The sequence below is a fragment of the Oncorhynchus keta genome, chromosome 6 (assembly GCF_023373465.1).
Source record: "Oncorhynchus keta strain PuntledgeMale-10-30-2019 chromosome 6, Oket_V2, whole genome shotgun sequence".
NCBI classification, from domain to species: domain Eukaryota; kingdom Metazoa; phylum Chordata; class Actinopteri; order Salmoniformes; family Salmonidae; genus Oncorhynchus; species Oncorhynchus keta.
The window spans coordinates 39,389,777-39,417,135 of record NC_068426.1 but is presented as its reverse complement, the minus strand read 5'-3'; the positions used below and the strand labels follow the sequence as shown (position 1 = coordinate 39,417,135).

General features: G+C 43.5%; 1 protein-coding gene across 1 annotated transcript in view; it reads right to left on the bottom strand.

Annotated features, from left to right (window-relative positions):
• Positions 1-6,258: 6,258 nt before the first annotated feature.
• Positions 6,259-27,359, bottom strand: part of si:ch211-196i2.1 (collagen alpha-1(I) chain) — a 144,709-nt gene continuing 123,608 nt past the window's right edge. The window contains exons 30-68 of the mRNA XM_052521483.1: positions 27,009-27,062; positions 26,277-26,321; positions 24,636-24,689; positions 24,343-24,396; positions 24,193-24,246; positions 23,834-23,887; positions 23,643-23,696; positions 23,465-23,509; positions 22,116-22,160; positions 21,836-21,943; positions 21,455-21,508; positions 21,175-21,228; positions 21,036-21,089; positions 20,834-20,941; positions 20,604-20,657; positions 19,996-20,103; positions 19,770-19,823; positions 19,314-19,367; positions 19,106-19,159; positions 18,943-18,996; positions 18,735-18,842; positions 18,442-18,495; positions 18,208-18,261; positions 17,913-17,966; positions 17,678-17,731; positions 17,407-17,460; positions 17,221-17,274; positions 16,987-17,040; positions 16,845-16,898; positions 14,936-14,989; positions 14,664-14,717; positions 14,050-14,067; positions 13,744-13,797; positions 13,355-13,417; positions 13,082-13,247; positions 11,023-11,132; positions 10,154-10,234; positions 9,806-9,988; positions 6,259-9,619 (exon numbers count right to left, since the gene is read on the bottom strand). Coding sequence (XP_052377443.1) covers positions 9,467-9,619; positions 9,806-9,988; positions 10,154-10,234; positions 11,023-11,132; positions 13,082-13,247; positions 13,355-13,417; positions 13,744-13,797; positions 14,050-14,067; positions 14,664-14,717; positions 14,936-14,989; positions 16,845-16,898; positions 16,987-17,040; positions 17,221-17,274; positions 17,407-17,460; positions 17,678-17,731; positions 17,913-17,966; positions 18,208-18,261; positions 18,442-18,495; positions 18,735-18,842; positions 18,943-18,996; positions 19,106-19,159; positions 19,314-19,367; positions 19,770-19,823; positions 19,996-20,103; positions 20,604-20,657; positions 20,834-20,941; positions 21,036-21,089; positions 21,175-21,228; positions 21,455-21,508; positions 21,836-21,943; positions 22,116-22,160; positions 23,465-23,509; positions 23,643-23,696; positions 23,834-23,887; positions 24,193-24,246; positions 24,343-24,396; positions 24,636-24,689; positions 26,277-26,321; positions 27,009-27,062 — 2,691 coding nt within the window. The 3' untranslated portion in view covers positions 6,259-9,466. The remainder of the gene's footprint in view (positions 9,620-9,805; positions 9,989-10,153; positions 10,235-11,022; positions 11,133-13,081; positions 13,248-13,354; positions 13,418-13,743; positions 13,798-14,049; positions 14,068-14,663; positions 14,718-14,935; positions 14,990-16,844; positions 16,899-16,986; positions 17,041-17,220; positions 17,275-17,406; positions 17,461-17,677; positions 17,732-17,912; positions 17,967-18,207; positions 18,262-18,441; positions 18,496-18,734; positions 18,843-18,942; positions 18,997-19,105; positions 19,160-19,313; positions 19,368-19,769; positions 19,824-19,995; positions 20,104-20,603; positions 20,658-20,833; positions 20,942-21,035; positions 21,090-21,174; positions 21,229-21,454; positions 21,509-21,835; positions 21,944-22,115; positions 22,161-23,464; positions 23,510-23,642; positions 23,697-23,833; positions 23,888-24,192; positions 24,247-24,342; positions 24,397-24,635; positions 24,690-26,276; positions 26,322-27,008; positions 27,063-27,359) is intronic.

Sequence of the window (27,359 nt, the reverse complement as noted above, 5' to 3'; positions counted from 1 at the left end):
CCATTCCTCTCAAAAACATTAGAAAAAGCTGCCTTCCTGAAGACAAATAATGTATACAAAAAACTCCCGTCTAATTTTAGACCCCATCATAGCACTGAGACTGCACTCGTGAAGGTGGTAAATGGCCTTTTAAATATATAGAATATATTTTTTGCCAACGTGGGCCAGAATCATATTACAGGATTATACATCATGTGTATGACTGTGTTGACAGATATCTACTATAAATCACATCCAGATATACAACTTATGTTACTTTTTTAACATGCACAGAAATAAACCACATCCATGTTCTCCTTCTGGTAGGTATTTTCATTAATCAACATGCAATGAACTACACGGAGGGAAAAATACACTGTGCATTCAGCACCACGGACAGAACTCCTCTTAACGGGTATATATAATTGCTGAGAGGTGAGAGTCAGTAAGAGATGATCTGTGTCTTGACTTGTTGACCCAAACAGTACAAACATCTGAGCATGACTCCTAATCTTTGGAAAGTTGTGATCATCAAGAGATGCACAGAACCTCGTCAGTGGCATTGTTTTTGAATAGTTCTCCAATCACTGCATCGGACTGAAGATCGATAAGCTCATCTGATAGGGAACAGACTAGTAGCGTCAGAAGGTGGGTGAGATTGTTGGCTTCTACTTCGCGGGTCAGGAGGAGTCATTTTCCCTTGAAAGCTGTGACAAGGCTGCACATCTGATGTGCAAAAAGACACACAGCTTTCCCTGATACCTCTTGCTGGAACACCCTACATTCACTGTCTACTTTCTTTTTCTTTGAAATCTTAGAAAAAGTAATTTTAATTAATAAATGTCCACAAGCGGTGGGAGTTAAATCATCACATAAAGGAGAGTTTTCATTGGGCTTTTAATTTGAATAACAAATACGTTTTTCAAAACTTTACTATCGCAAATTCTTTATGTGATCTGAGCATGATTCCTTGAGCCGTATTGAATCAGGTTGCGGGCCGACCTTTGCCCAGGCCTGGTCTACATGAACAAGTTCTGGCCTGGTTTAGATATTATCTGTAGGAAAGATTTCAGTTCGTCTCTGTGGATGGTTTGTCCTCTGACAAATCGATTGTGCGTTTCGGTGTTCGTCGAGGTTTCCTTTTTGTTTTCACTATATATTCTACCTCTTCGTGATGTCATTCGGAAACACAATGTCAACTTTTACTGTTATGCAGACGACACACAGCTCTACATTTCGATGAAACATGGTGAAGCCCCACAATTGTCCTCCCTGGAAGCCTGTGTTTCAGACATAAGGAAGTGGATGGCGGCAAATGTTTTACTTTTAAACTCGGACAAAACAGAGATGCTTGTTCTAGGTCCCAAGAAACAAAATAATCTGATGTTTGATCTGACAATTAATCTTGATGGTTGTATAGTCATCTCAAATAAAACTATGAAGGACCTCGGTGTTACCTTGGATACCGATCTCTCTTTTGATGAACATATCAAGGGCAGCTTTTTTCCATCTTCATAACATTGCAAAAATCTGTAACTTTTTTTTCTAAAAATGATGCAGAAAAACAAATCTTTGCTTTTGTCACTTACAGATTAGACTACTGCAATGCTCTACTCACCGGCTACATGTATAAAGAACTAAATAAACTTCAGTTAGTGTTAAATACGGCTGCTAGAAACTTGACTTGAACCCCAAAATTGTACCATATTACTCCAGTGCTAGCCTCTCTATGCTGGCTTCCAGTTAAGGCTAGGGCTGATTTCATGGTTTTACTGCTAACCTATAAAGCATTACATGGGCTTGCTCCTACCTGCGTCTCTGATTTGGTCCTGCAGTACATACCTACACGTACGCTATGGTCACACGCAGTGGCGACCCGTCATTCCATTCGGGGCAGAGCCCTACCTGTTTTGAGCCCTACATTTCTAGCAAATAATTAACATTATTTGCTGGGGCTGCCTGTTTTGCATGCTATTTTGGCATTAATAGATGTCATATATCAGTTTGCAAACAATGTAAAAAAAATATATTTTTAATTGAGTTAAGAAAGCCTCATACAAACATGGTTCCTTTTTTGTTTTCTTGAGTAAAGCAGCTCCAAGCTCAGTGATTTCTGTGGTGGTGGGGCAAGTACATACCTATACGTACGTGGTGGTGGGGCAAGTACATACCTATACGTACATGGTGGTGGGGCAAGTACATACCTATAAGTACGTGGTGGTGGGGCAAGTACATACCTATAAGTACGTGGTGGTGGGGCAAGTACATACCTATACGTACGTGGTGGGGCAAGTACATACCTATACGTACGTGGTGGTGGGGCAAGTACATACCTATAAGTACGTGGTGGTGGGGCAAGTACATACCTATACGTACGTGGTGGGGCAAGTACATACCCTACGTGGTGGTGGGGCAAGTACGTGGTGGTGGGGCAAGTACATACCTATAAGTACGTGGTGGTGGGGCAAGTACATACCTATACGTACGTGGTGGTGGGGCAAGTACATACCTATACGTACGTGGTGGTGGGGCAAGTACATACCTATAAGTACGTGGTGGTGGGGCAAGTACATACCTATACGTACGTGGTGGTGGGGCAAGTACATACCTATACGTACGTGGTGGGGCAAGTACATACCTATACGTACGTGGTGGTGGGGCAAGTACATACCTATAAGTACGTGGTGGTGGGGCAAGTACATACCTATACGTACGTGGTGGTGGGGCAAGTACATACCTATAAGTACGTGGTGGTGGGGCAAGTACATACCTATAAGTACGTGGTGGTGGGGCAAGTACATACCTATACATACCTATACGTGGTGGTGGGGCAAGTACATACCTATACATACCTACGTGGTGGTGGGGCAAGTACATACCTATAAGTACGTGGTGGTGGGGCAAGTACATACCTATAAGTACGTGGTGGTGGGGCAAGTACATACCTATAAGTACGTGGTGGTGGGGCAAGTACATACCTATAAGTACGTGGTGGTGGGGCAAGTACATACCTATAAGTACGTGGTGGTGGGGCAAGTACATACCTATAAGTACGTGGTGGTGGGGCAAGTACATACCTATACGTACGTGGTGGTGGGGCAAGTACATACCTATACGTACGTGGTGGTGGGGCAAGTACATACCTATACGTACGTGGTGGTGGGGCAAGCCAGCAGAATTTAAAAAACATTTTACCACGTAAGTTGACTGAGAACACGTTCTCATTTAAAGCAACGACCTTGGGAATAGTTACAGGGGAGAGGAGGGGGATGAATGAGCCAATTCTAAGCTGAGGATGATTAGGTGACCATGATGGTATGAAGGACAGCTTGGGAATTTAGCCAGGGCACCAGGTTTAACACCCCTACTCTTACGATAAGTGCCATGGGATCTTGACCAGAGAGAGTCAGGACACCCGTTTAACGTCCCATTTGAAAGACGGCACCCTACACAGGGCAGTGTCCCCAATCACTGCCCTGGGGCATTGAGTTCTGTTTTAGACCAGCAGTGGGATGCAGGGTGATATGCTGCTGGCTAGCAAAAATACAGAGCTTTGCGCCGTGATTGGCTCAGTGTTTTGTCACTCATGGTGACACTTCGTCACCAACAAGTCTAAGGGTTGAGCTTGGAAATTCAAGCCCCTTTGGTGCTGCCATAGAGTGACATTAGAAGTGCCCATCCAAGAAGGCTCAAGGTCATTGGCCACAGATAAAATTATGTCAAATCACGTGATATCTACAGTAGCTTTGACAACATCATACTTTCAAAATCTTAGCTAGTGGTCATCATCATGAATCAAGTCGAACAATCTACTGGCAAATCCGTTTTTAATGCTTGTCATATGAAGAGAAATTATAGATAAAACGTATCGGTGCTCATCGGCCATTGAATATTACATAAGTTGCAAACTCAACAATGAGTGGTTTGGAAGGAATCAGTGGCTGCAAGCATTGCAAAGCAATCAGACTGCTATTCAGTGGAGTGGCTGTGTGGTCCCAAGTCTTAGATTAAGGGTCTCTTTTCCTAGTTTAAAATGATAAACATTCAACATTGGCCATGCTGTCAATGAAGCATGATTTGTGCCGCGCTCAAAACAACTGTTTTGTGAGTTCAAGACAACTGGGAACTTGGAAAAATGCTACATCTGGGAATATAAGCTTTGAACTTTCATCCAACTCGGAATTGTAAATCCGGAACTCTGGCTTCTTTCTAAGGCTATGACCTGAAGCCACCTTCCTGTTCAAGTGAGCACAGCACAACAAGTTGAGTCCAAAAATGTATTGTATGCTGCTGTATAAATTATGTAATATGCCAGGGAGATATGTATACTGTAGCTAAGAAAGTAATACTAAGTGTATGTTGTGTAGTATGCTGTTAGTAGCCCATGTGCCTCACTCTAATAATTTGGTCTATTTTCACCTCTTAATTTCGCCTACAGTTCTGACTTGGTGGTGTACATGTAGCCAATAACCTGTTTTTGAGAAATGTAATCATCGAATATGCCCTTTTATTTATCATACGGTTCTGACTTGGTGTACAGGGAGAACACTGTAAGAACAGCCCATGTTCTGAATTCTGTTGCTGTACATTTCAAAAGTGCTGAACAAATAGTTATATCGACTATGTCCGTCCTAGCTCGCTCATTAATGTCTTAATCGAAATTAGGGATTGCCTCTTATCCGCTCGTTGCTCCCTTAAGCCATAGTTTGTACGTCTCAATTGTCAGTAGAAACCACATTTGGCAAATCAAGTCAGCCATAACAGAAATGTTTTTTTGAAAGGCAGTAAATGAGGCTAAATGAACTGTTTCGCTGCCAGACAAGGCGCCGCTGATAGCCAGGTGTAGTAGTGGTAAGGTGTTGGGACTGCTGTTGGGGACAGCTTTATGTAGGATCTAACAGTTTGTGGGCAACGTTTGTCACCATTATTGTGCAATTCATGTATTGTTTAGTGTTGTGTTGTGTCGTGGCATTGCTGGCATTCATACCCCATTTTTGTTGTTGTTGCCCCACCAAGATTTAAATGCTAAAATTGCCAATGGTCAGAAGACGCAAGCCTCCTTATTATCCCTAGAATTTCCAAGAAAACAGTTTCGAAAATCCAGTTTCACACTTGAAAATCCTAGGCTTACAGATAGGATCTTCATTTGATCACCCTGTTACACTTTTATGAGAATGTTCATGCAAGACAGGAAATGTAAAACTTGTAGTGTATTTGAGGTTTAAAAAAGCTTCTGATGTTGGTCAGTTTTAGACTAGATTTTACCGTACATTTTTTAAAATCAACCCTACAAAAATGCCCATTAATTATACTCCACATAATAATTCACATTCCCTGTTGCTGCAGGATTATCTTCCTTCTGTAGCAACCTGGCTCAAATTAAGATTCTACATCTCTATGGAAACTGAAACCTTGTTTCCATTGTGGGAGGCAACATGTCTGCCTCGAGAGACTAAGCACTTGTTTCCATTGTGGGAGGCAACATGTCTGCCTAGAGAGACTAAGCACTTGTTTCCATTGTGGGAGGCAACATGTCTGCCTAGAGAGACTAAGCACTTGTTTCCATTGTGGGAGGCAACATGTCTGCCTAGAGAGACTAAGCACTTGTTTCCATTGTGGGAGGCAACATGTCTGCCTAGAGAGACTAAGTACTTGTTTCCATTGTGGGAGGCAACATGTCTGCCTAGAGAGACTAAGCACTTGTTTCCATTGTGGGAGGCAACATGTCTGCCTAGAGAGACTAAGCACTTGTTTCCATTGTGGGAGGCAACATGTCTGCCTAGAGAGACTAAGCACTTGTTTCCATTGTGGGAGGCAACATGTCTGCCTAGAGAGACTAAGCACTTGTTTCCATTGTGGGAGGCAACATGTCTGCCTAAGCACTTGTTTCCATTGTGGGAGGACTAAGACTAAGCACTTGTTTCCATTGTGGGAGGCAACATGTCTGCCTCGAGAGACTAAGCACTTGTTTCCATTGTGGGAGGCAACATGTCTGCCTAGAGAGACTAAGCACTTGGTTCCATTGTGGGAGGCAACATGTCTGCCTAGAGAGACTAAGCACTTGTTTCCATTGTGGGAGGCAACATGTCTGCCTGGAGAGACTAAGCACTTGTTTCCATTGTGGGAGGCAACATGTCTGCCTAGAGAGACTAAGCACTTGGTTCCAGAATAAACTGCTTTACTACAAGAAACCTTTTCTTTTCAAGAAACCTATAGTTTTTCGGGCTATAGTTGATCAAATAGTTGATCAAATTTGAAACAAAGCAAAGTACAGAATACTGACATGTGATTTTTTTTTATTCAGCTGATACATTTCTTTGAATGAGCTGCTGCATTATACACAGGTATACAAATGTCCAGCATATCATTTCAAGACAGTAATAACAAAATCTCAAATGATGAGGATTTGTACGAAACAAGAACTAAAAAGCACCAATGATCAGTCTCAGCCAGCTAAGGCAATCATGTTCAATGTTGATGTTAGGCTAGTAATTGCATGTGTTTAGGGTTGGATGAACCCCTATACACTGTTTACAAAAACACAAACAGCCGTAGGAGCCTAAGGAATGTCATTACCTATCAGTGATCCAAGTGTGTACAGTGAAAAATACAATATTTTGCTGATAGAAATAAGCCCTACTGTATACTAGAAAGGACACTGTTCTTGTACTCCACATAGTGATGTCCACCCTTCTATGAAACATTTCTATCTGCAATGCTTGGAATGTTCTTCCTGGAGTTTGTTATGGGAGGTGGCTACTGATTGGAAGTTGAGTACTTATAAGACAGAACATTATACATGTTCCTAAATGCAAGCTACTGCATGCAAAGATACTGTATGTTCCCTGAGACCTTCCGGAATTCCATGATCGTTGGTTGGCCATTACACATACACTACATGACCAAAAGTATATGGACACCTGCTTGTCGAACATCTCATTCCAAAATCATGGGCATTAATGTGGTGTAAGTCCCCCCATTGCTGCTAAAACAGCCTTTCCACTAGATCGTGGAACATTGCTGCGGGGACTTGCTTCCATTCAGCCACAAGAACATTAGTGAGGTTGGGTACTGATGTGAGCGATTAGGTCTGGCTCACAGTTGGCGTTCTAATTCATCCCAAAGGGTTGAGGTCAGGGATTTGTGGAAGCCAGTCAAGTTCTTCCACACCGATCTCGACAAACCATTTGTGTATGGACCTCGCATTGCACACATTGTCATGCTGAAACAGGAAAGGGCCTTCCCCAAACTGTTGCCACAAAGTTGAATCGTCTACAATGTCATCGTATGCTGTTGCGTTAAGCTTTCCCTCGCACTGGAACTAAGGGGCCTAGCCCAAACCATGAAAATCAGCCCCAGGCTATTATTTCTCATCCACCAAACTTTACAGTTGGCAATATGCTTTGGGTCAGGTAGCGTTTTCCTGGCATCTGCCAAACCCAGATTCATCCGTCGGACTTCCAGATGGTGAAGCGTGATTCATCACTCCAGCCGGCGCTTGGCATTGCGTATAGTGATCTTAGGCTTGTGTGAGGCAGCTTGGCCATGGAGACCCATTTCATGAAACTCCCAACAAACAGTTACTGTGCTTGTTGCTTCCAGAGGCAGTTTGGAACTTGGTAGTGAGTGTTGAAACTGATGACAGACAATTTTTACACGCTTCAGCACTCGGTAATCCTGTTTTGTGAGCTTGTGTGGCCTACCACTTTGCGGCTGAGCCGTTGTTGCTCCTAGACGTTTCGACTTCACAATAACAGCATTTACATTTGACTGGAGCAGCTCTAGCAGGGCAGACATTTGACAAACTGACTTGTTGGAAAGGTGGCATCCTATGACAGTGCCATGTTGAAAGTCCCTGAGCTCTCCAGTAAGGCCATTCTACTGCCAATGTTTGTCTATGGAGATTACATGGCGGTGTGCTCAATTTTATACACCTGTCAGCAACAGGTGTGGTTAAAATAGCCAAATCCACTCATTTGAAGGGGTGTCCACATACTTTGTATATATAGTGTACATATGTAGGATCTTAATTTGAACCAGTTCGCTACAGGAGGAAAATAATCCTGCAGCAACATGAAATGTGAATTGTTATGCAAATTCTCAGGACCAAAGGGTGTTCAAATTAAGATCCTACATAAGTATAGACAGACAACTACAATACTGAATTTCTTTATGATCAAAAATATGATGGAAAGAAATTAAATGCACTGCTCTCAATGGCCCATATTCACAAAGAGTCTCAGAGTAGGAGTGCTGATCCACGATCAGGTCCCCCGGTCCATATAATTATGATTAAAAGGCTAAACTGATCTGAAATCAGCACTCCTACTCTGAAACACTTTGTGAAGACAGGCCAATAATGAACACCCACCTCTTGAACAATCCTGGCATTACTGAGTAGCTGCAGGGACAGGGTATGCTGCTTCTTCACTTAGGCTAATTGATTGAATGAAATGATGACTTGGAAAGCAATTGCCCAGTGCTAAAGTGCTTGGGCGGGAGAGCCAGCAGTCCAACATAATGCCTCTTTATTAGAACACCTGAAATAGATCTATAGCCCTTCAATTGAGTTATGTTTTGAATACACGTAGTATATATCACGTAGTGTGCACAGCAGCTTCAGTGCCATGTTGAATATCAAGACTGCACCTGAGACTGTACCACAAGAATGAGCTGAAACGAGCAGTGATAATATGCGGTGCATGGCTTTTTACAAATAAAAAAATAGGCCAGAAACTGTACAAATGTCAAGGATGGCTGAAATGGTTTTTTTTTGTGCCTCCGTCACTGCCAACAGGGAGGGAATCAGTTAATTGCAAGAGATCAGGGTTTTAGAACAGGTTGGTCATTATCTAATCTAAAGAAACAAGTTAAACAACGCAAAAGCGAGTTCCTTGGCGCCTTGAAATACAAGCAGTGGTTTGTCAGTGAGCACCTTTGGGAAGGTCAGTGATGATCTATAGGACAACGTTTAGCTGTGTCCAAATGGATTGGTGAGAGGTTGAATCCACTGCATCGGACACAAAACAGACCATTAGGGGCATAGGACTGTTCATATACAAAATAGGTCGTTGGCTATTATGGAAAGCTTTACAGCATAATAAACTGTTGCTGTGAAAACAAATGGAAAAATATATATTTTTTTAAAACAAACATTTTATATAGAAATCAAAACAACATGATATAAATTATTCATTACATGATAAACGTCTCTGTAAATAAAAACACAATTGTCCGAAATAACTTTGGAAATTGATGCACGCTCAAAGAGTAATTTATGTGGAGCCAGTCAATTAGAGAATTGATTGATCTCCACCAAAAATATCAAATGGAAAGAGGAGTGATGCCCTCACAGAATGCCAGAGCGATTGATTCCCTTTGTCTTCTTGTTCTCCAGCTGTCTCGGGGTCCTGAACACAGTCTCTTATCCTCCCTCGGTGAGTCCAAGGGGGTGGGAAATGAGCCTGTGGGTCCCATGTCTCCCTCTCTAGCTGAAACACACGGGCCCGATGGTGAAGCCAAACTCGCGCGTGACATTTCCGCCCCCGAACACAGCCACATCTCTAACAGGAAGCAGGTTGAGGTCCTCAAATTCAAACACAAACTCCCGCGGCTCCAGCGAGTCCACCTCATCTCCCGGCTGCCACAGCACAAACACAGAAAAACAATTACGCAGTTGGCCAAAAATAAACATCAGCGATCATGAAAAACTATATTTTTAAATCCTATTTCTCGTACATCCCATTGTCACTCTTAGCAAGGAGTGCATAACTCTAACGTATTTGTAAGTGAAATACTTGGTCAAATGACACAAAACCAAACTTACAATGCAGTCGTTAAGAGCTCCTAAGTAACTCTGTCTCCCTGTGTCTGTCAGGAACTTGACCTCTCTGTCTGTGTGGCCCAGTCTGTGTCCCGGGTGGCAGGTGTAGGTGATCTTCTGCAAGGCTCTCCAACTCTGCAACCTCAGGAAACGCATCTGGACCACATTGGCCCCTGGATAATAGAACTGCCAGTGGTGGCAGAAAGGGAGACATTATGCTTTAGAACTCTGCTATGAGAGACATCAGTACACATATAGTTGCATCATTTAATTAGCTTTCTGTTACTATAAATCGAATAGTTGACACTAGAGAGAGTATATTTCAGAGGAGAAGTAGAGAGAACTGAAGACCTGAAATCCTTGTTCCTGTTTGCTGAGCCATTGGAACGAGCTGTCGGTCTCTGAATCCATAAGCCAGGCCTTCGTGGGCATCTTTAGGTATAAAACAATATGATGTATTAGGAGTATGGTATTAAGTATAAATATGATTATGTATTATTGTAACGGTTTTCTTGAGTTGAAGGAGAGGCGGACCAAAATGCAGTGTGGTTATTATTCATGGTATTTTAATAAAGAAACTATACATGAATAGACTAACAAAACCAAAAATGTGAAAAACCAAAACAGCCCTATCTGGTGCAAACACAGAGACAGGAACAATCACCCACAAAACCCAACACCAAACAGGCTACCTAAATATGGTTCCCAATCAGAGACAATGACTAACACCTGCCTCTGATTGAGAACCATATCAGGCCAAACAAACTAGACATGTAACATAGAATGCCCACTCAGATCACACCCTGACCAAACAAAACATAGAAACATACAAAGCAAACTATGGTCAGGGTGTGACAATTATGCGTATGGTATTAAGTATAAATATGATTGTGGATATTAGCTTGCAGGATCTGCTCAATTGTCAGATACACACTGGTCAATGGCATGAATTCTAAAAAGTTCACACTGATACCTGGAGGCATATTTAAAAATGTGTCTGTTGACAGTCTCTGTTCTTGATATTAGCATTTAGCTCAAAGGCAAAAAAAAAAAAAAAAAAATTGGATTCCCGTTAAAAATTGATTTATTCTCTGCTTGCCCAGACAGCATCTCATTATTCTGTAGCCATTTGTTGCAGGATTATTCCCACTGTTGGTTTGATAGAGAGGTGTGAGGGTGAGAGGTGAGATGTGTGGGGTACTGATGATGTTATTGTCTACCTGGGCGTCTCTGGGGTGAAGGCAGGTGTGTGCGGCTGTACCAGAGAAGTTGCAGTAGGCCAGGAGAGCATCAGCAGGGCTGCCCTGGTTAGGATCAATGTAATACATCCCTGTACAGACAAAGAGCAACCATCATCTCAGTGTATCCTCATCCTGACCTGTAGTAACATTCATGTATATTCACTAGTCTTCATACGCTATGATGTGCAACAACACTCCTAAAGAGCTATGAGATCTTCCTCTGAGAACTAGCCATACAATGGATAACATTGTCTTTCTCTACCATGCTTCTAATTTGCTTTGACAACTTGGGAGCCATGGGATTAGAATGCTGTGGCCATTAATGAGTATTTTCAAGCAGCACAAAGGGCTTTGGATCACAGATAGATACAGTCGAAGTCGGAAGTTTACATACACCTTGGCCAAATACATTTAAACTCAGTATTTCACAATTCCTGACATTTAATCCTAGTAAAAATTCCATGTTTTAGGTCAGTTAGGATCACCACTTTATTTTAAGAATGTGAAATGTCAGAATAATAGTAGAGAGAACGATTTATTTTGGCTATTATTTCTTTCATCACATTCCCAGTGGGTCAGAAGTTTACATACACTCAATTCGTATTTGGTAGCATTGCCTTTAAATTGTTTAACTTGGGTCAAACGTTTTGGGTAGCCTTCCACAAGCTTCCCACAATACGTTGCGTGAATTTTGGCGCATTCCTCCTGACAGAGCTGGTGTAACTGAGTAAGGTTTGTAGGTGTCCTTGCACACACATGCTTTTTCAGGTCTGCCCACAAATGTTCTATAGGATTGAGGTCAGGGCTTTGTGATGACCACTCCAATACCTTGACTTTGTTGTCCTTAAGCCACTTTGCCACAACTTTGGAAGTATGCTTGGGGTCATTGTCCATTTGGAAGACCCATTTGCGACCAAGCTTTAACTTCCTGACTGATGTCTTGAGCTGTTGTTTCAATATGTCCACATCATTTTCATTCCTCATGATGCTATCTATTTTGTGAAGTGCACCAGTCGCTCCTGCAGCAAAGCACCCCCACAACATGATGCTGCCACCCCCGTGCTTCATGGTTGGGAGGGTGTTCTTCGGCTTGCAAGCCTCCCCCTTTTCCTCCAAATATAACGATGGTCATTATGGCCAAACAGTTCTATTTTTGTTTCATCAGACCAGAGGACATTTCTCCAAAAAGTATGATCTTTGTCCCCATGTGCAGTTGCAAACCATAGTCTGGCTTTATTATGGCGGTTAGGGAGCAGTGGCTTCTTCCTTGCTGAGCGGCCTTTCGGGCTATGTCGATATAGGACTCGTTTTACTGTGGATATAGATACTTTTGTGCCCGTTTCCTCCAGCATCTTCACAAGGTCCTTTGCTGTTATTCTGCGATTGATTTTGCACTTTTCACACCAACGTACGTTCATCTCTAGGAGACAGAACGCGTCTCCTTCCTGAGCTGTATGACGGCTGCGTGGTCCCATGGTGTTTATACTTGCGTACAATTGTTTGTACAGATGAACATGGTACCTTCAGGCATTTGGAAATTGCTCCCAAGGATGAACCAGACTTGTGGATGTCTACAATTTCTTTTCTGGGGTCTTGGCTGATTTCTTTTGATTTTTCCATGATGTCAAACAAAGAGGCACTGAGTTTAAAGGTAGGTCTTGAAATACATCCACAGGTACACCTCCAATTGATTCAAATGATGTCAATTAGCCTATCAGAAGCTTCTAAAGCCATGACATCATTTTCTGGATTTTTCCAAGCTGTTTAAAGGCACAGTCAACTTAGTGTATGTAAACTTCTGACCCACTGGAATTGGAATACAGTGAATTACAAGTGAAATATTCTGTCTGTAAACAATTGTTGGAAAAATTACTTGTGTCATGCACAAAGTTGATGTCCTAACCAACATGCCAAAACTATAGTTTGTTAACAAGACATTTGTGGAGTGGTTGAAAAACAAGTTTTAATGACTCCAACCTAAGTGTATGTAAACTTCTGACTTCAACTGTACAATACAGGGATAGATAGGGTTTCTGACCACTGGTGTAATCGGGGTGGCAGAGCCGCAGCTCCAGGCAGGTGGTGGCAGGGTGCTCCTTGCTGCCGTCAGGGGGGTCCATCAGCAGCCTCAGGTCCTGGTGTAAAGAGTCCAGCAGGGTCTGGAGCAGGGGGTAGTTGGGCTTGTCTGACAGATACATCAGGTCCTACAATGGTGATGAGAACGATATGATCGTTATGGAGTTATTCCTTCCACCACTTCATCTAATGGCTTTTGGGACACAGTCCTACTTGCCGAAGATGAATGACTTGCCTTGAGTTGAGTGAGGGTCATATTCACTGAAGGACCTGGAAGTCCTGGGAGTCCAGGTGCCCCCTGAAACAAATGCAACAACCAAAAAAGAGTGGGACTAGGGTTGTAAAATTCCAGCAACTTTCTCAAAATACCCATGTTTTCCAGAAATCCCAGTTGGAATATTCCTCAAATCGTTTGGGAATAAGCAGGAAATACGCGAATCCTCCAACAAGTATTTCTAGAAAATCTGGGAATTTTGGGAACATAATCAGAATTGTGTAACCCTAAGTGGGAGGTTACTGTGTGATGGATGCAATCCTTGTTTTGTGTGTTGTCTCTGTGGTCAATCTTCAGCATTTGACGAAATGTACTATTTGACCATTACGTTTGAAATCAGTGCCACTTACCGGCAGGCCCCTCTTACCAGGTTGCCCAGGATATCCCTCAAATCCTTTCAAACCCTATGGACATACAGGCCATATAGTGAGACGAGAGTGGATTTCTACCATTCCATACTTACAAATGTAATTAGATAAGGAAATGCACACTATAGTACTTTCCCACTACTTTCCCCTCTGTGTTTTCCATTGTGATGACATATGTGTGCTTGTGAATGTTTGCTTTCACTGTGAGAAAAAGCTAACACGCAAGCTCTACGTGGGGTTTGGTTTTGAAATGTTGAGAAAACAAGAAACTCATTTGTTATATCATACCTTTTCTCCAAACAAACCCTACAGATCGAGAGAAGAAAAAGGAGATGAGTTTGAGTCGCAGGTCGGAAGTACACCGCTCTGCACTAACAGCTGTTGCAACCTTGCAATGCCTTGACTCACTGCATTAGGGTCACATTAGCTCCAGCTTCACTGCTTTTAAGAGCCGAGGCGATGGCGAGTTGAACAGAGTAATAATCTACAGCTAAACTCGGAGAGAACGGCAGAATGGCAGGACAGTCTGGTGAAAGTAAAGGAATGGACTTATATAAGAGTCTGCAATTTAAAAGGAATTCTAGGCATGATCATAATCATCATAATAACTTATTTTTAGGCCGAGTCTTGGTCTTGATGGTTAATGGACATGGGGGTTGTTAAGATATGTGGCTGAATGATGGACTTAGTGGTCTAGCGCTCGTTTGTCCTTGCAAAAGAACTATGATTTTACATTCCCTTCTAAATGGATGACATATTCCATATATAGTGCACTACTTTCGACCAGAGCCCTATGGACACTGGTCAAAAGTAGTGCACTACTTAAGTAATAGGGAGCCATTTGAGAGGATTGAAAGGGCTTGGGAAGGTATTTCTGAGATGATCCAGGAAGGGTTTCTTACAGGTAGTCCTGGCATCCCAGGTGTTCCTCTTGGCCCAGAAGGTCCGATATTCCCCTGGTTGGAAATAGTAGATCATGAAACACTGATTAAAAAGTTATCAATGAATCTTTTCAGAAAGAAAAAAGAAAGCAAAACAATGCTGATAGATCACTATTGGTTCAATGAGCCTCATGGCTTTTGGTAATTGTCACTAATGGCTATGGTGCTATCGTAGAGAGTTCTTGCTATAGACGGTTTGAAAGGAAGAGTGTGTTGAGATAATGTTGTTTCACCTGATCTCCCTTTGGGCCTGTCTGTCCTGGCACCCCAACAGGACTCTGACTACCCTGTAAAACATACAGTTAGTCAGTCTGTTTGTCACAGCCCATCTCCTACTTACAGCATGGCATTATAGGCAACGTCATACTTCTGGAATGTTGACAAACCTGTCTGTCTGTCGTTTCTCTATCAGGTTAAACCTGACACCAAGGCTTGTTTGTCGTGTCTCAGAGTAGGAGTGTTGACCTAGGATAAGCTTTGCATTCCAGATTGACACCAAGGCTCGTTTGTCGTGTCTCAGAGTAGGAGTGTTGACCTAGGATAAGCTTTGCATTCCAGATTGACACCAAGGCTTGTTTGTCGTGTCTCAGAGTAGGAGTGCTGACCTAGGATAAGCTTTGCATTCCAGATTGACACCAAGGCTTGTTTGTCGTGTCTCAGAGTAGGAGTGTTGACCTAGGATAAGCTTTGCATTCCAGATTGACACCAAGGCTTGTTTGTCGTGTCTCAGAGTAGGAGTGTTGACCTAGGATAAGCTTTGCATTCCAGATTGACACCAAGGCTTGTTTGTCGTGTCTCAGAGTAGGAGTGTTGACCTAGGATAAGCTTTGCATTCCAGATTGACACCAAGGCTTGTTTGTCGTGTCTCAGAGTAGGAGTGTTGACCTAGGATAAGCTTTGCATTCCAGATTGACACCAAGGCTTGTTTGTCGTGTCTCAGAGTAGGAGTGTTGACCTAGGATAAGCTTTGCATTCCAGATTGACACCAAGGCTTGTTTGTCGTGTCTCAGAGTAGGAGTGCTGACCTAGGATAAGCTTTGCATTCCAGATTGACACCAAGGCTCGTTTGTCGTGTCTCAGAGTAGGAGTGTTGACCTAGGATAAGCTTTGCATTCCAGATTGACACCAAGGCTTGTTTGTCGTGTCTCAGAGTAGGAGTGCTTCTACACCTGCATTGCTTGCTGTTTTGAGGTTTTAGGCTGGGTTTCTGTACAGCACTTTGAGATATCAGCTGATGTACGAAGGGCTATATAAATACATTTGATTTGATTTTGATTTGATTTGTTGACCTTAGGATAAGCTTTGCATTCCAGATTGACACCAAGGCTTGTTTGTCGTGTCTCAGAGTAGGAGTGCTGACCTAGGATAAGCTTTGCATTCCAGATTGAAGTCGATGGTGTTAAGGGTTCGTTTCTTACGTCCTTCTTTGTCAATCATTGGTTCATTGGTGAAATTAGCATTAGTACAATATCTTCAATAAAATCATTCAAAAACCTTTATTAATGCAATTGCAGACAGAGGTTGACAGACAGGAACATAGCACGCATGTTTCTGAGTAAGTTCTGCCTCCAACAAAAGGTCTCCAGTTGTTTCATTAAACCCTAAGTCGCGCCCTGGTGATGTCACTGCCTATGTCATCATCCTCTACTCCTGGGACCAGCCCACAAAGCTGTATAAACAGGGCCTTTATTGTTAGCTAAACACTTAGCAGTAAATGTCCCCTCCCCCCAAAGTTGATTTGTTGTGGAATGTTTGCCTCGTCTTATCTCCTTCACTCCCCGGCAGAGTTCTGTCTAAGTCACACATTTCTAAGATGGGCCTCTTTATAATGAGGCGGAAAGAGAGAGAAAACTCAAATACAACTGTAGAACAATACTAAACTTCTACAATGAATATATATATTGTTAATCCGTAGTCTAAAACCCGATAAATGTAAGGAGGGAGGGGTCTTATAACCCTTCCCCTTCTGTTCATAAAACATAAGCATAATCAATTATTCTGATACATCAAACATTTGTACAGCCCCAAATCATGACTGCTAGGTGAACCCTGACAATGGACAGGCGGGGGACCTGATCCTCGATCAGCACTCCTAGTCTGAGACGTTTTATGAATACCAGACGTTTTTCAATCAAAACGTACCTTTAGGCCATCACCCCCTGGCGGACCGAGCGGCCCTATGTCCCCTTTCTCTCCCTGTAGGGGGGAACATATATGATAAATAAGGTTTCCCAATGCAACTCTCGCTGATTCACTCGTATCAATAATTAAACTCTATTCCTACCTTGCTCCCTTTGTCACCCTGATGCCCTCCGTCTCCTCGCGAGCCTGGGATTCCCTGAGAGAGAAGAGACGTCAGCTGTGTATCATCAGCCGACCTAAAGCATTATCGTGCATTATCAGCATTACAACGCTTTACTCTCATGAAACAATACTGCTCACAGCGAAGTGCATCGGAGGCTATCTCTGCCCTGGGATTGAATGATGTAATGAAACAGTATCAATCTGTTGGACTTACTATAGACCCTGCCCATCCTGGAGGACCAATCAATCCCACATTTCCCCTTTTCCCCTGTAGGAATGACAGGACACAACGTTCGTGCATACCATGATATGTATGATATACAAGCATGGTTAAGAGATTGGAGTATGGGTGTGTGTGTGTGTGTGCGTGTGTGACCCTTCACATCACCCGACCTCTGACCTTTGGTCCCCTCTCTCCTCTTGTGCCCCTGATTCCAGCCTTGCCTCTTTTGCCCTGTGAATATTTACAATGTTGGTGAACGAGGCAAGGGTAAAACACACAGACACATCTCGGTCGTGTCCTAAATGACACCCTATTCCCTTTGTAGTGAGCTACTTTTGAGTGCATCCCTCATCTTTCATTCATGAACCCGGATCATCTATTTTCCTTGAATTCCAACCCCTTTTATTCACACTGTGAAATTGACCGGATTGAAGGAGGGAGCCCTCACCCTCCTTCCGATGTGACCTGTCTTTCCAGGCGATCCATCTCTGCCGTCGTCTCCCTGTTGAGCAAACACAGCATCAACAAAACAGGAGGATATAATCTAGCCTCTGTGTGCACTTTGTGCCCCAGAGAGGTGAGCTGAATGCAGGCCAGTGCCAGACTTGAGATTGGGTTTCACAGTACAAAGAGGAGATGGAATGAGAAAAGGATAATAGAGAGATGGAGCATCTTGATCTCACCTTCTCTCCTTTCAGTCCCTGTTGTCCCTCAGGTCCTTGGCTTCCCCTGACACCCTGCAACATTCAACACAATAGAATGACTTTAAGAAACATCCACGATGTCAGAGATGATCAGGTTGAAGACATATAGGCGACCTTCTGGTAGTGCTGTTAGTTTTACATACTGAAGATGACCATTTGACACTGCTTAAGGTCATCATTATCGGCTAGACAACAAACCCAGAGGTGAAACCCGCTGCTGTAGGAGCCTAATGCAGTTACATCATCCATGGCATCCCTGTGTCTGTGTACTCACCAGCACCCCAAAGGGACCTTCTGGCCCCTGGGCTCCCACCTCACCCTGTGGCCCCTGTTGTGGGAGAGGAGACAATAACAAACAGGGAAGAATGAAGACGAAGCAAATAGTATGTCTTTGAGGAAAGATTTTTCTAGCCTGAGTGCCTGACATGTTTTGCTTGACAATGAGCAACAAGAGTTGGCAATTGCACAAACAGATCTGGGACCAGACTAAGATGTCGCTGCTCTTTACCTCTAAACCAGGAAGTGCTGGTGGCCCTCTGATGCCCGGCAGACCGTCGAGCCCCTACAGAGACCAATACAAAATCAAATACCTTGAAGACTTATCTATTTCTGATTAATTGCATGGTAGAGTATATTATATTATTATATTATAATGTAATATTATATTATTATGAAAATTACATTTATAATAAAACCAGACATTGAATTGGGGTTAAATGGGGCACTGTCTATTTCACCTGAACTGATGTATTGCTTTAGGGGCCTAAAGGCCAAACTGGCAGCAACAATGAATGTGCTCACCTGTTCTCCTGGCTCGCTTGATCCCCCTGGCTCCCCCTTTTCTCCGTCTGGCCCTGGCTCACCTTTATGGCCCAAGTCTCCCTCAGGCCCAACCTTCCCAACTGGACCCTGCAATATACACCACACCAGCACATGGATAATGCTATTCGTAGGGGAATCACTGGGAATATGGCTCACTTGACGAGACGGTGGTCTAAAAGACACAGACCTGTGCTCCTGGCTTCCCCGGGTCACCTCTGACCCCTGAGACTCCAGCCACCCCCTGAGAATACAATAACAAGAAAACATGCATTTATACCAAAAGGACAAATTCCATTCACCCTGCATACAATATCAGTACTGTAGTAATTAGGTTTTGAAGCGACTGTTACCGGAGGCCCTATTCTGCCAGGTTGTCCGATGGTTCCGCCAGACCCAGACTGGCCCTAGAGAAAGAGAGAGACAGAGAAATCAGATGGGAATTACACATCTGCTCTGAAGTAATTGCTTGGATTTTTTGGTGTAGTGGAAGCGTTTAGCATTTCCCTGTCCTGAATTGCTCCTCCATTTGATGTGCTGGCCAGGGAATCAAGTCATTACCTTCTCTCCTTCAGGTCCATCTGGCCCTGGAGGCCCCCTGGGGCCCATGATACCCTGAGAAGAAGCAGAAGAGACCAATGAATCACCGTCACCCTGACAACACTATGTCCAACCGTGTTTCCTCAATTCCTCCCATCCTATCTCCTCGCCTCCTTCTCAACCCTTATTGGAGGACTAGATTTAAGGTCCCTTCAGGTCTTCTTCTCCAATCAGTTTTGAGAAAGAATTTAAAAAAAAGAGGATGTGAGGAATCGAGGAAGGATAAATTGAGAAAGAGCCTAACAGTGCAGAGAAGTCTAATCTATATATATGCTCATTGGACTTTGATCAATTTGAGTTAATGTCAACAAGAAACGTAGAACTTTGAGTGACATATACTGTAGTAGTATCTGGTAGTGGTCAATACTTGTCAGAGAAAAACACGTTCATTGACATAAATATCACTTCCTGACTCACCTGTAGCCCTGACAAGCCTGCGGGTCCTATTTCTCCCATAAATCCTGGCTGACCCTGGTGGACACAGCACAGAGGTGGAGCATCAGTGGTCAAATTGATCACCCAAAGCCACATCTCAAAAATCACATTGAAAATCACTTCAGTTGATTCTATTTGATGGTTTCAATGTGTGTTGAACATAAGCTAGAATGTGCAGCTCATTATGTATTGTCATCTGAACACTCACCATAAGTCCGATGTGAGCCTTTTCTCCCTTTGGTCCCTTCTCCCCATTCTCCCCCAGCGCCCCCCATGGACCATTCCGCCCTGTTGGCCCCAGAGGTCCCACATCACCCTGCAAATAACAGACATGTCAGTCAGACATCACCATGATGTCATTTCAACCAGATTTCAACCTGTTTGTAATTACGTTCTTTCAACCAGATTTCAACCTGTTTGTAATTACGTTCTTTCAACCAGATTTCAACCTGTTTGTAATTACGTTCTTTCAACCAGATTTCAACCTGTTTGTAATTACGTTCTTTCAACCAGATTTCAACCTGTTTGTAATTATGGGTAGGCCGTCATTGTAAACAAGAATTTGTTCTTAACTGACTTGCCTAGTTAAATAAAGGTTCAATTAAAATTAAGAAATAATTTCAACAAATGTTCAACTTTGTTTGTAATGATGTAATATTAACCAGTTTTCAACCTGTTTGTAACCACTACCCACCCCCTCTATGGCCCTGTCAATAATTAGTGTCCAATGCAATAGATATGAATAGAATAGATATGCAGTATACATACAGCACATTCACATTGATGCTGTGTGCTGAAAAGTCAGTGTTTGTTTACCTTCTCCCCTTTGAAACCTGGCCCACCAGCATCGCCAGTAGGTCCGACATCACCCTAAGAACCAAAGGAGACATCTCAAGAGTTACACTGCAGAGTATATTGTCTGGTCTTGTTGTGTGTATTGATGCTTAGGTAAAGGGGTGTGTACTACAGTAAGTGCACATGTGAGAATCTACAGGTGATGGTTCAGGTAGGTAGAGTAGACGGTCAACTGACAAAGGCATGCTCACCTCTTTTCCCATTTGTCCATGAGAGCCTTGCAACCCTTTGAGCCCCTCTAGACCTCGATCTCCAGGCTGCCCTGGAGGCCCAAACTTCCCACAAGGCCCTAGGTCCCCCTAGAATACATGTGAAGTAGAAGAAGTATTGAGAGGTGAAAAATATATTGAAATCATGTGTTTGTAGAGGCATCATTGTGTCAGTATCCCTGACCTGTTCCCCTTTCGTTCCTGGTGGCCCCTCTAACCCTGATTGGCCAGGAGTACCCTGGAAACAGGAAACGGAAGAGAACTATCAGAAAACGCACCTGCCTGAAACATTAGACTTCCTATTGGAAGTGTGTTCAACCAACCTGTTCCCCATCCAGTCCCGAAGGACCAAGATCACCAGGAGGTCCCAGCACACCCTGTCATGTTCCAAAAACAGTGTGGTTTAACACACAGCACATCAAACATTGCTAGATCATATTTAGGCTTGCAGAATTCCCGGCAACTTTTCCAAATCAGTAGGAATAAGCAGGAAATCCTCCAACTAGGATATCTTGAAAACCGGAACTTTTTGGGGAAAGTTACCGGAGTTTTGCATTCCTAGACATATTATTGTCGTCGTCTCATTATATTTGCTGAACTTACCATTTCTCCTCTTTCCCCTGCTGGTCCTATGAGTCCACCAGCACCTGAAATTCCCTGGGAATTGGACCACATAGAGTTTAAAACGGTGGACTACACAGCTCACTGAAACATGACTAAAGAGCTGCGCTTGGTATCCCAAACCATGCCAAATAAGCATCCGATAGGTAACGAATCGTAAGCCTTCTAATCAATTACGAATACATTGATTGATTTCACCTACTGAACCCTGACAAGAAATCCATCCATCAGGCATCAATGTCCCATACGAGATTATACAGAGGTTCTAGAGGGTTCTAGAGGTTCTAGAGGTTTCTAGAGGTTTACGGTCCTCAGAGGTTGTTTAGAGGAGAAGAGAGCAGCGGCTGGAAAGTACCCACTCACTGGGGTTCCTGCTGGTCCGCCAGGACATTGTGTTCCCGGAGGCCCTCTGCTTCCCCTGGGCCCCGGCTTCCCTGTCCCTCCATCTGAACCCTGCAGACCCGGGGGTCCCTGGAACACACAGGTGAGTATTGATCTTGTTCCCATTGTATATTGTGTCTACACTTTTGGTCTGGCCAAGCATGACTAACTGTACATTGACAGTGTATTATAGAGCATGGATATGTAAGAACATTTTGACTGTTGATGGAGTGGTGATAAGGCCTGTTCTGCTTTAACTCACCTGTAGGCCCTCTGACCCTGTGGGTCCCAGATCCCCCAGCCGACCCTTACGAGAAAACCATGAGAGATCATTAAGGCAGAAAAGTATGGACTACAAAATACAGCCAATGACCATCGCATTGCGGATTGATTTTTCAAAGGAGATATTTGGGAAATGTAGTTCTGGTATTGGACACTTCTTTGGACACTGTGTTAACTAACCTCCAGACGAGCTTCAATGCCATACAGCTCTCCTTCCGTGGCCTCCAACTGCTCTTAAATGCAAGTAAAACTAAATGCATTCTCTTCAACCAATCGCTGCCCGCATCTGCCTGCCGTCCAGCATCACTACTCTGGACGGCTCTGACTTGGAATATGCGGACAACTACAAATACCTATGTGTCTGGTTAGACTGAAAATTCTCCTTCCAGACTCACTTGAAACATCTCCAATCCAAAATTAAATCTAGAATCGGCTTCCTATTCCGCAACAAAGCATCCTTCACTCATGCTGTCAAACATACCCTCGTAAAACTGACCATCCTACCGATCCTCGACTTTGGCTATGTCATTTACAAAATAGCCTCCAACACTCACAGTGCCATCCGTTTAGCCACCACTGCGACCTGTACGCTCTCGTTGGCTGGCCCTCACTTCATACTCGTCTCCAAATCCACTGGCTCCAGGTCATCTACAAGTCTTTGCTAGGTAAAGCCCCGCCTTATCTCAGCTCACTGGTCACCATATCAGCACCCACCCGTAGCACGCACTCGAGCAGGTATATCTCACTGGTCACCCCCAAAGCCAATTCTTCCTTTGGCCACCTTTCCTTCCAGTTCTCTGCTGCCAATGTCTGGAACGAACTGCAAAAATCACTGAAGCTGGAGACTCATCTCTCTCACTAGCTTTAAGCACCAGCTATCAGAGCAGCTCACAGATCACTGCACCTGTACATAGCCCATCTGTAAATAGCCCATCCAACTACCTCATCCCCATACTGTATTTATCTTGCTCCTTTGCACCCCAGTATCTCTACTTGCATGTTCATCTTCTGCACATCAATCACTCCAGTGTTTAACTGGTATATTGTTTCACCACAATGGCCTATTTTATTGCTTTACCTCCCTTATCTCACCTCATTTGCACCCACTGTATATATATACTTTTTTCTGCTGTAGTATTGACTGTATGTTTGTTTATTCCATGTTTAACTCTGTGTCGTTGTATGTGTCGAACTGCTTTGCTTTATCTTGACCAGGTCGCAATTGTAAATGAGAACTTGTTCTCAACTAGCCCACCTGGTTAAATAAAGGTGAGACAAAAAAAAAAGAAATAAAAATGGATTGACCAATGTGTTTGAGGTTGATCTCACCTGAGGTCCTGGAGGGCCTCTCTCCCCAGGAGGTCCTGATAAACCCTATAAAATACAGCCCAGTCAGCACAGGCTCGATACACCCATCACCCAAACTAATGCCCGACTCAATGAAGTTGTCCACAAGGACTTGTCACATACAGTATGTGGACTTGTCAATAACAGCACAGTTACTTACTGGAGGTCCAGGCTTCCCAGAAGGACCAGGCAGGCCTCTCACACCTGTCTCTCCCTGAGACACAAATACACAGTCAGTCGCAATAACGACTAAACATTTCAAAGGAACTACACATAGAAACGTGTGATGCTGGTGCAGGTCTGTTCGTTTGGAATAATCACTGACTACATAATTCATATGCGTGTCCTTACCCTCTCTCCCATGTGACCAGTTGTACCACGCATTCCCACGTTACCCGGGAAACCCTGGGGGCAAGAGAGACACGGGAGTGGTAATATAAGGACGTTGCACACACACACACACACACACACACACACACACACACACACACACACACACACACACACACACACACACACACACACACACACACACACACACACACACACACACACACACACACACACACACACACACACACACACACACACACACACACACACACACACGCACACACACGCGCACAAGCACACACGAGGACAAAACAGAGACATTCTCAGTGTGCTGATCAAACCCGTGGCCCTGTACGCCCTACGGAAGCATCACTTACATACGTGCCTACTGAGCCCTGAGGGCCCTCCACACCTTCCTTCCCAGTGAAGCCCTGATGGAGAGACACAGCGTCACACACACACTCACGGTTCAAAGTTGTCCTATTGAGAATCACATCAACCACTTTCGTGTTAAATGTGTCACTCACCCTCTGTCCCAGCGGCCCAGGGATACCTGTTGGTCCTATCCGTCCTGGTGTGCCCTGTCAATGAGACAGTAGTCACTCACACTACACGCTGTGTGCAGATGGCCTCAGTCCCCAACACTAACTCTGTTCATGGCTCATCATTGCAGCTAGTCATTGATTATATAGGAATGTCTGCCAGATCATTGTGCAAGTTTATGATAGTAATATCCACAATCAATGTCCTATGATTGTTGGTGGAACACAATAACTTAAAGTGTCTGATTGGAAAAAACTTTGAGGCTTTCTAGACTCACCGGAGGTCCTGAGGGGCCGTCTGGACCTGGCTCTCCAGCAATGCCCTGGAATCCCTTGATGAAGGACAAGGAAGGCGAAAGAGTGATGGAAAGAGTAAGAGGAGAATGAGAGAATGATGGAGAGATGAAGAAAGAAGAGAGCTTATCGCATGGGTGTACTCGATGAGAACATCAAAATGCAAATAAAAAAACTAATTGGAATTGATTACATATAATACAATTCAAATGTTTGCACGATGCTGTGAGACGATTCAGTGTTTAACTGAGTGCACAAATGTTTTGCTATTCAGCTGTTTAATCTACCGCTTAATGACTTTGTAATCATGAGCTAATTGGACCAACTATATGCAGGCTATTCAGTAATTATGCCTCTGGTACAGAGGTTAACTGTACCCTATTTAATGGGCTACCTCGTCCATCTTTGTTATATTACCACCTAATAATGTACATAACATCAACAATGGAGTAATTACATCAAAGAACAACTTTCAACGATCTAAATTGAAAATCTAACATTTTTATTTGTGTTTTTTTTATGGATACGTTGATGATGGCAGTGGCACATAACTTTATCAAATGGATCATCAATTGGTGACAATGCCCACATGCCAAATCATTTATCATCCATCTTCCTCTGCTCCCTTCTCCCTTTTTCCCCTTAGTGTTCTCGCTGCCTGGTGACGAGTCTATATTTAGGCCCGGGGGGGGGGGGGTATATGACCAATATATCACGGCTAAGGGCTGTTATGCAAGACGCAACACGGAGTGTCTGCATACAGTCCTTAGCTGTGGTATATTGGCGGTACACAAACACCCGAGGTGCCTTATTGCTTTTATAAACTGGTTACCAACGTAATTAGAAAAGTAAAAATAAAATGTTTGTCATACCTGTGGTAGACGGTCTGATACACCACGGCTTTCAACCAATCAGCATTCAGGGCTAAAACCACCCAGTTTATAATACAGTATATAGCTGAGGTTGAAATACATTACACTGGCCAGATCACAGACCCTCTGGAGGTGACTTACTGGGCTAGAAACCACTTTCACGCCTCCTCATATTATATTATCCACACCCCACACACTCATATGTTTATGTGAGAGTGCGTGTGCGTGTGTGAATGCACAGGTGTGTGTGTGTGTGCTCGTGCGTGGGAAACCATCAGTGTGTGTGGCGGTGATGCAATATCACTGACCTACGACCTCACACTCCTGAACCTTTTACAGATCCCGTTTACAAGCATGGAGAGACACCCGATATCGTTAACTAGCTTCGGTACCAAGTACTTTTCTGCCCTATGAATTTTTTTTTTGGGGGGGGCCTAGTCTGCGTTTGTTGTGATTGCCTGGTCACAAAATCATATAAAACCCATCATATATATCAGGGGTGTCCTATAGAATGTGACACGGTGTTTTGATTTGCTTTCCTTCAGCACGTCGCCCTGCCCGGTCAAAAATAGCTGAGCTGGGAGACTTACAGTGTATCATTGACCAACCAATGAATTGAAACATAATGAGACTGACCACAAGAAGTCCTTAGAGTTACTAGGTCTCATAGTGACCTTTACGTGAACCACATGTATTGAGTATGAGTCTCTACGATAAGCCAGTGTATACTGTTAAAGCATCTTCTTGGTTTACCTTTAGGCCTTTACTGCCAGCTATTGCCACCGAACCAGAGAGACCCTGCAACACATGAGAAACGAGTGTCAACTCAATAGACACCAACAGAGGTCATGCACTGTATACACAAGCATTAGTGTGAATAAGAGACATAGCGCTGAACATGAGCAAATACAGTATCTCCATAACTACACATTTTAAACAAGGACACAAATGCCATTCATCTGGTCATATTCATGTTAGAATGAGGTTGAAATTGAGGAGGGATGAATTAAAGTTGAGGATGCATATTCCGGTTTGTCTGACCCACATGCAATGACAATCGCTGGTGAATATGTCACACGAATCAGGGTTGTGAAGATCACCATCTGCTGTTTAGAGCCAGAATGACTACAGTTGTTCACAACTCATTATATCTGATTCTACAGAAACCCTCAGGAGAAGGGTTGCATGCAAAATTCGGTAACTTCCAGGAATTTTCCATCTGAAATCTGAAAACACAGGACAACCCTACTCAGGAGACATTTTACTATAATACTTTCTGATTGCACCTATACTTTTCTTGAGCAATACTTTCATATATTTTCTCAACAATCTGCCAATGTATGCAGTACAGACAGGAAAAAAATCTGACAAAAGAAAAACTGTTGATTGCCAGTCTATTTTGTGTACATGGCTCAGTGTATGCAGTATATACAAGCTCAGTGTTTTCAGGGGTCACTGTATTGAAATATGATATAGAATGGGAACCTGTGTACCAGGCTTTCCTTCTGATCCCTCTGTCCCGGGAGGGCCTGGCAAGCCCTGTTGGAAACAAGTGGAAACACACACACACACACACGCACACGCACACACACACACACACACACACACACACACACACACACACACACACACACACACACACACAATAATAAGTGTACTGTGATTCCGTCGTTCATATTCGTTTTTAGTCAGCTCCATTAGATAAGCCCGTACAACCTTGGATACCCTTTATCACCAAGCAAGTGTTAGCATCTGGAGTTTTAACACTTTGCTATATTACTGAGGACACAGATATGTCCCTCCACACACACCAGTGGAGGCTGCTGAGGGGAGGAG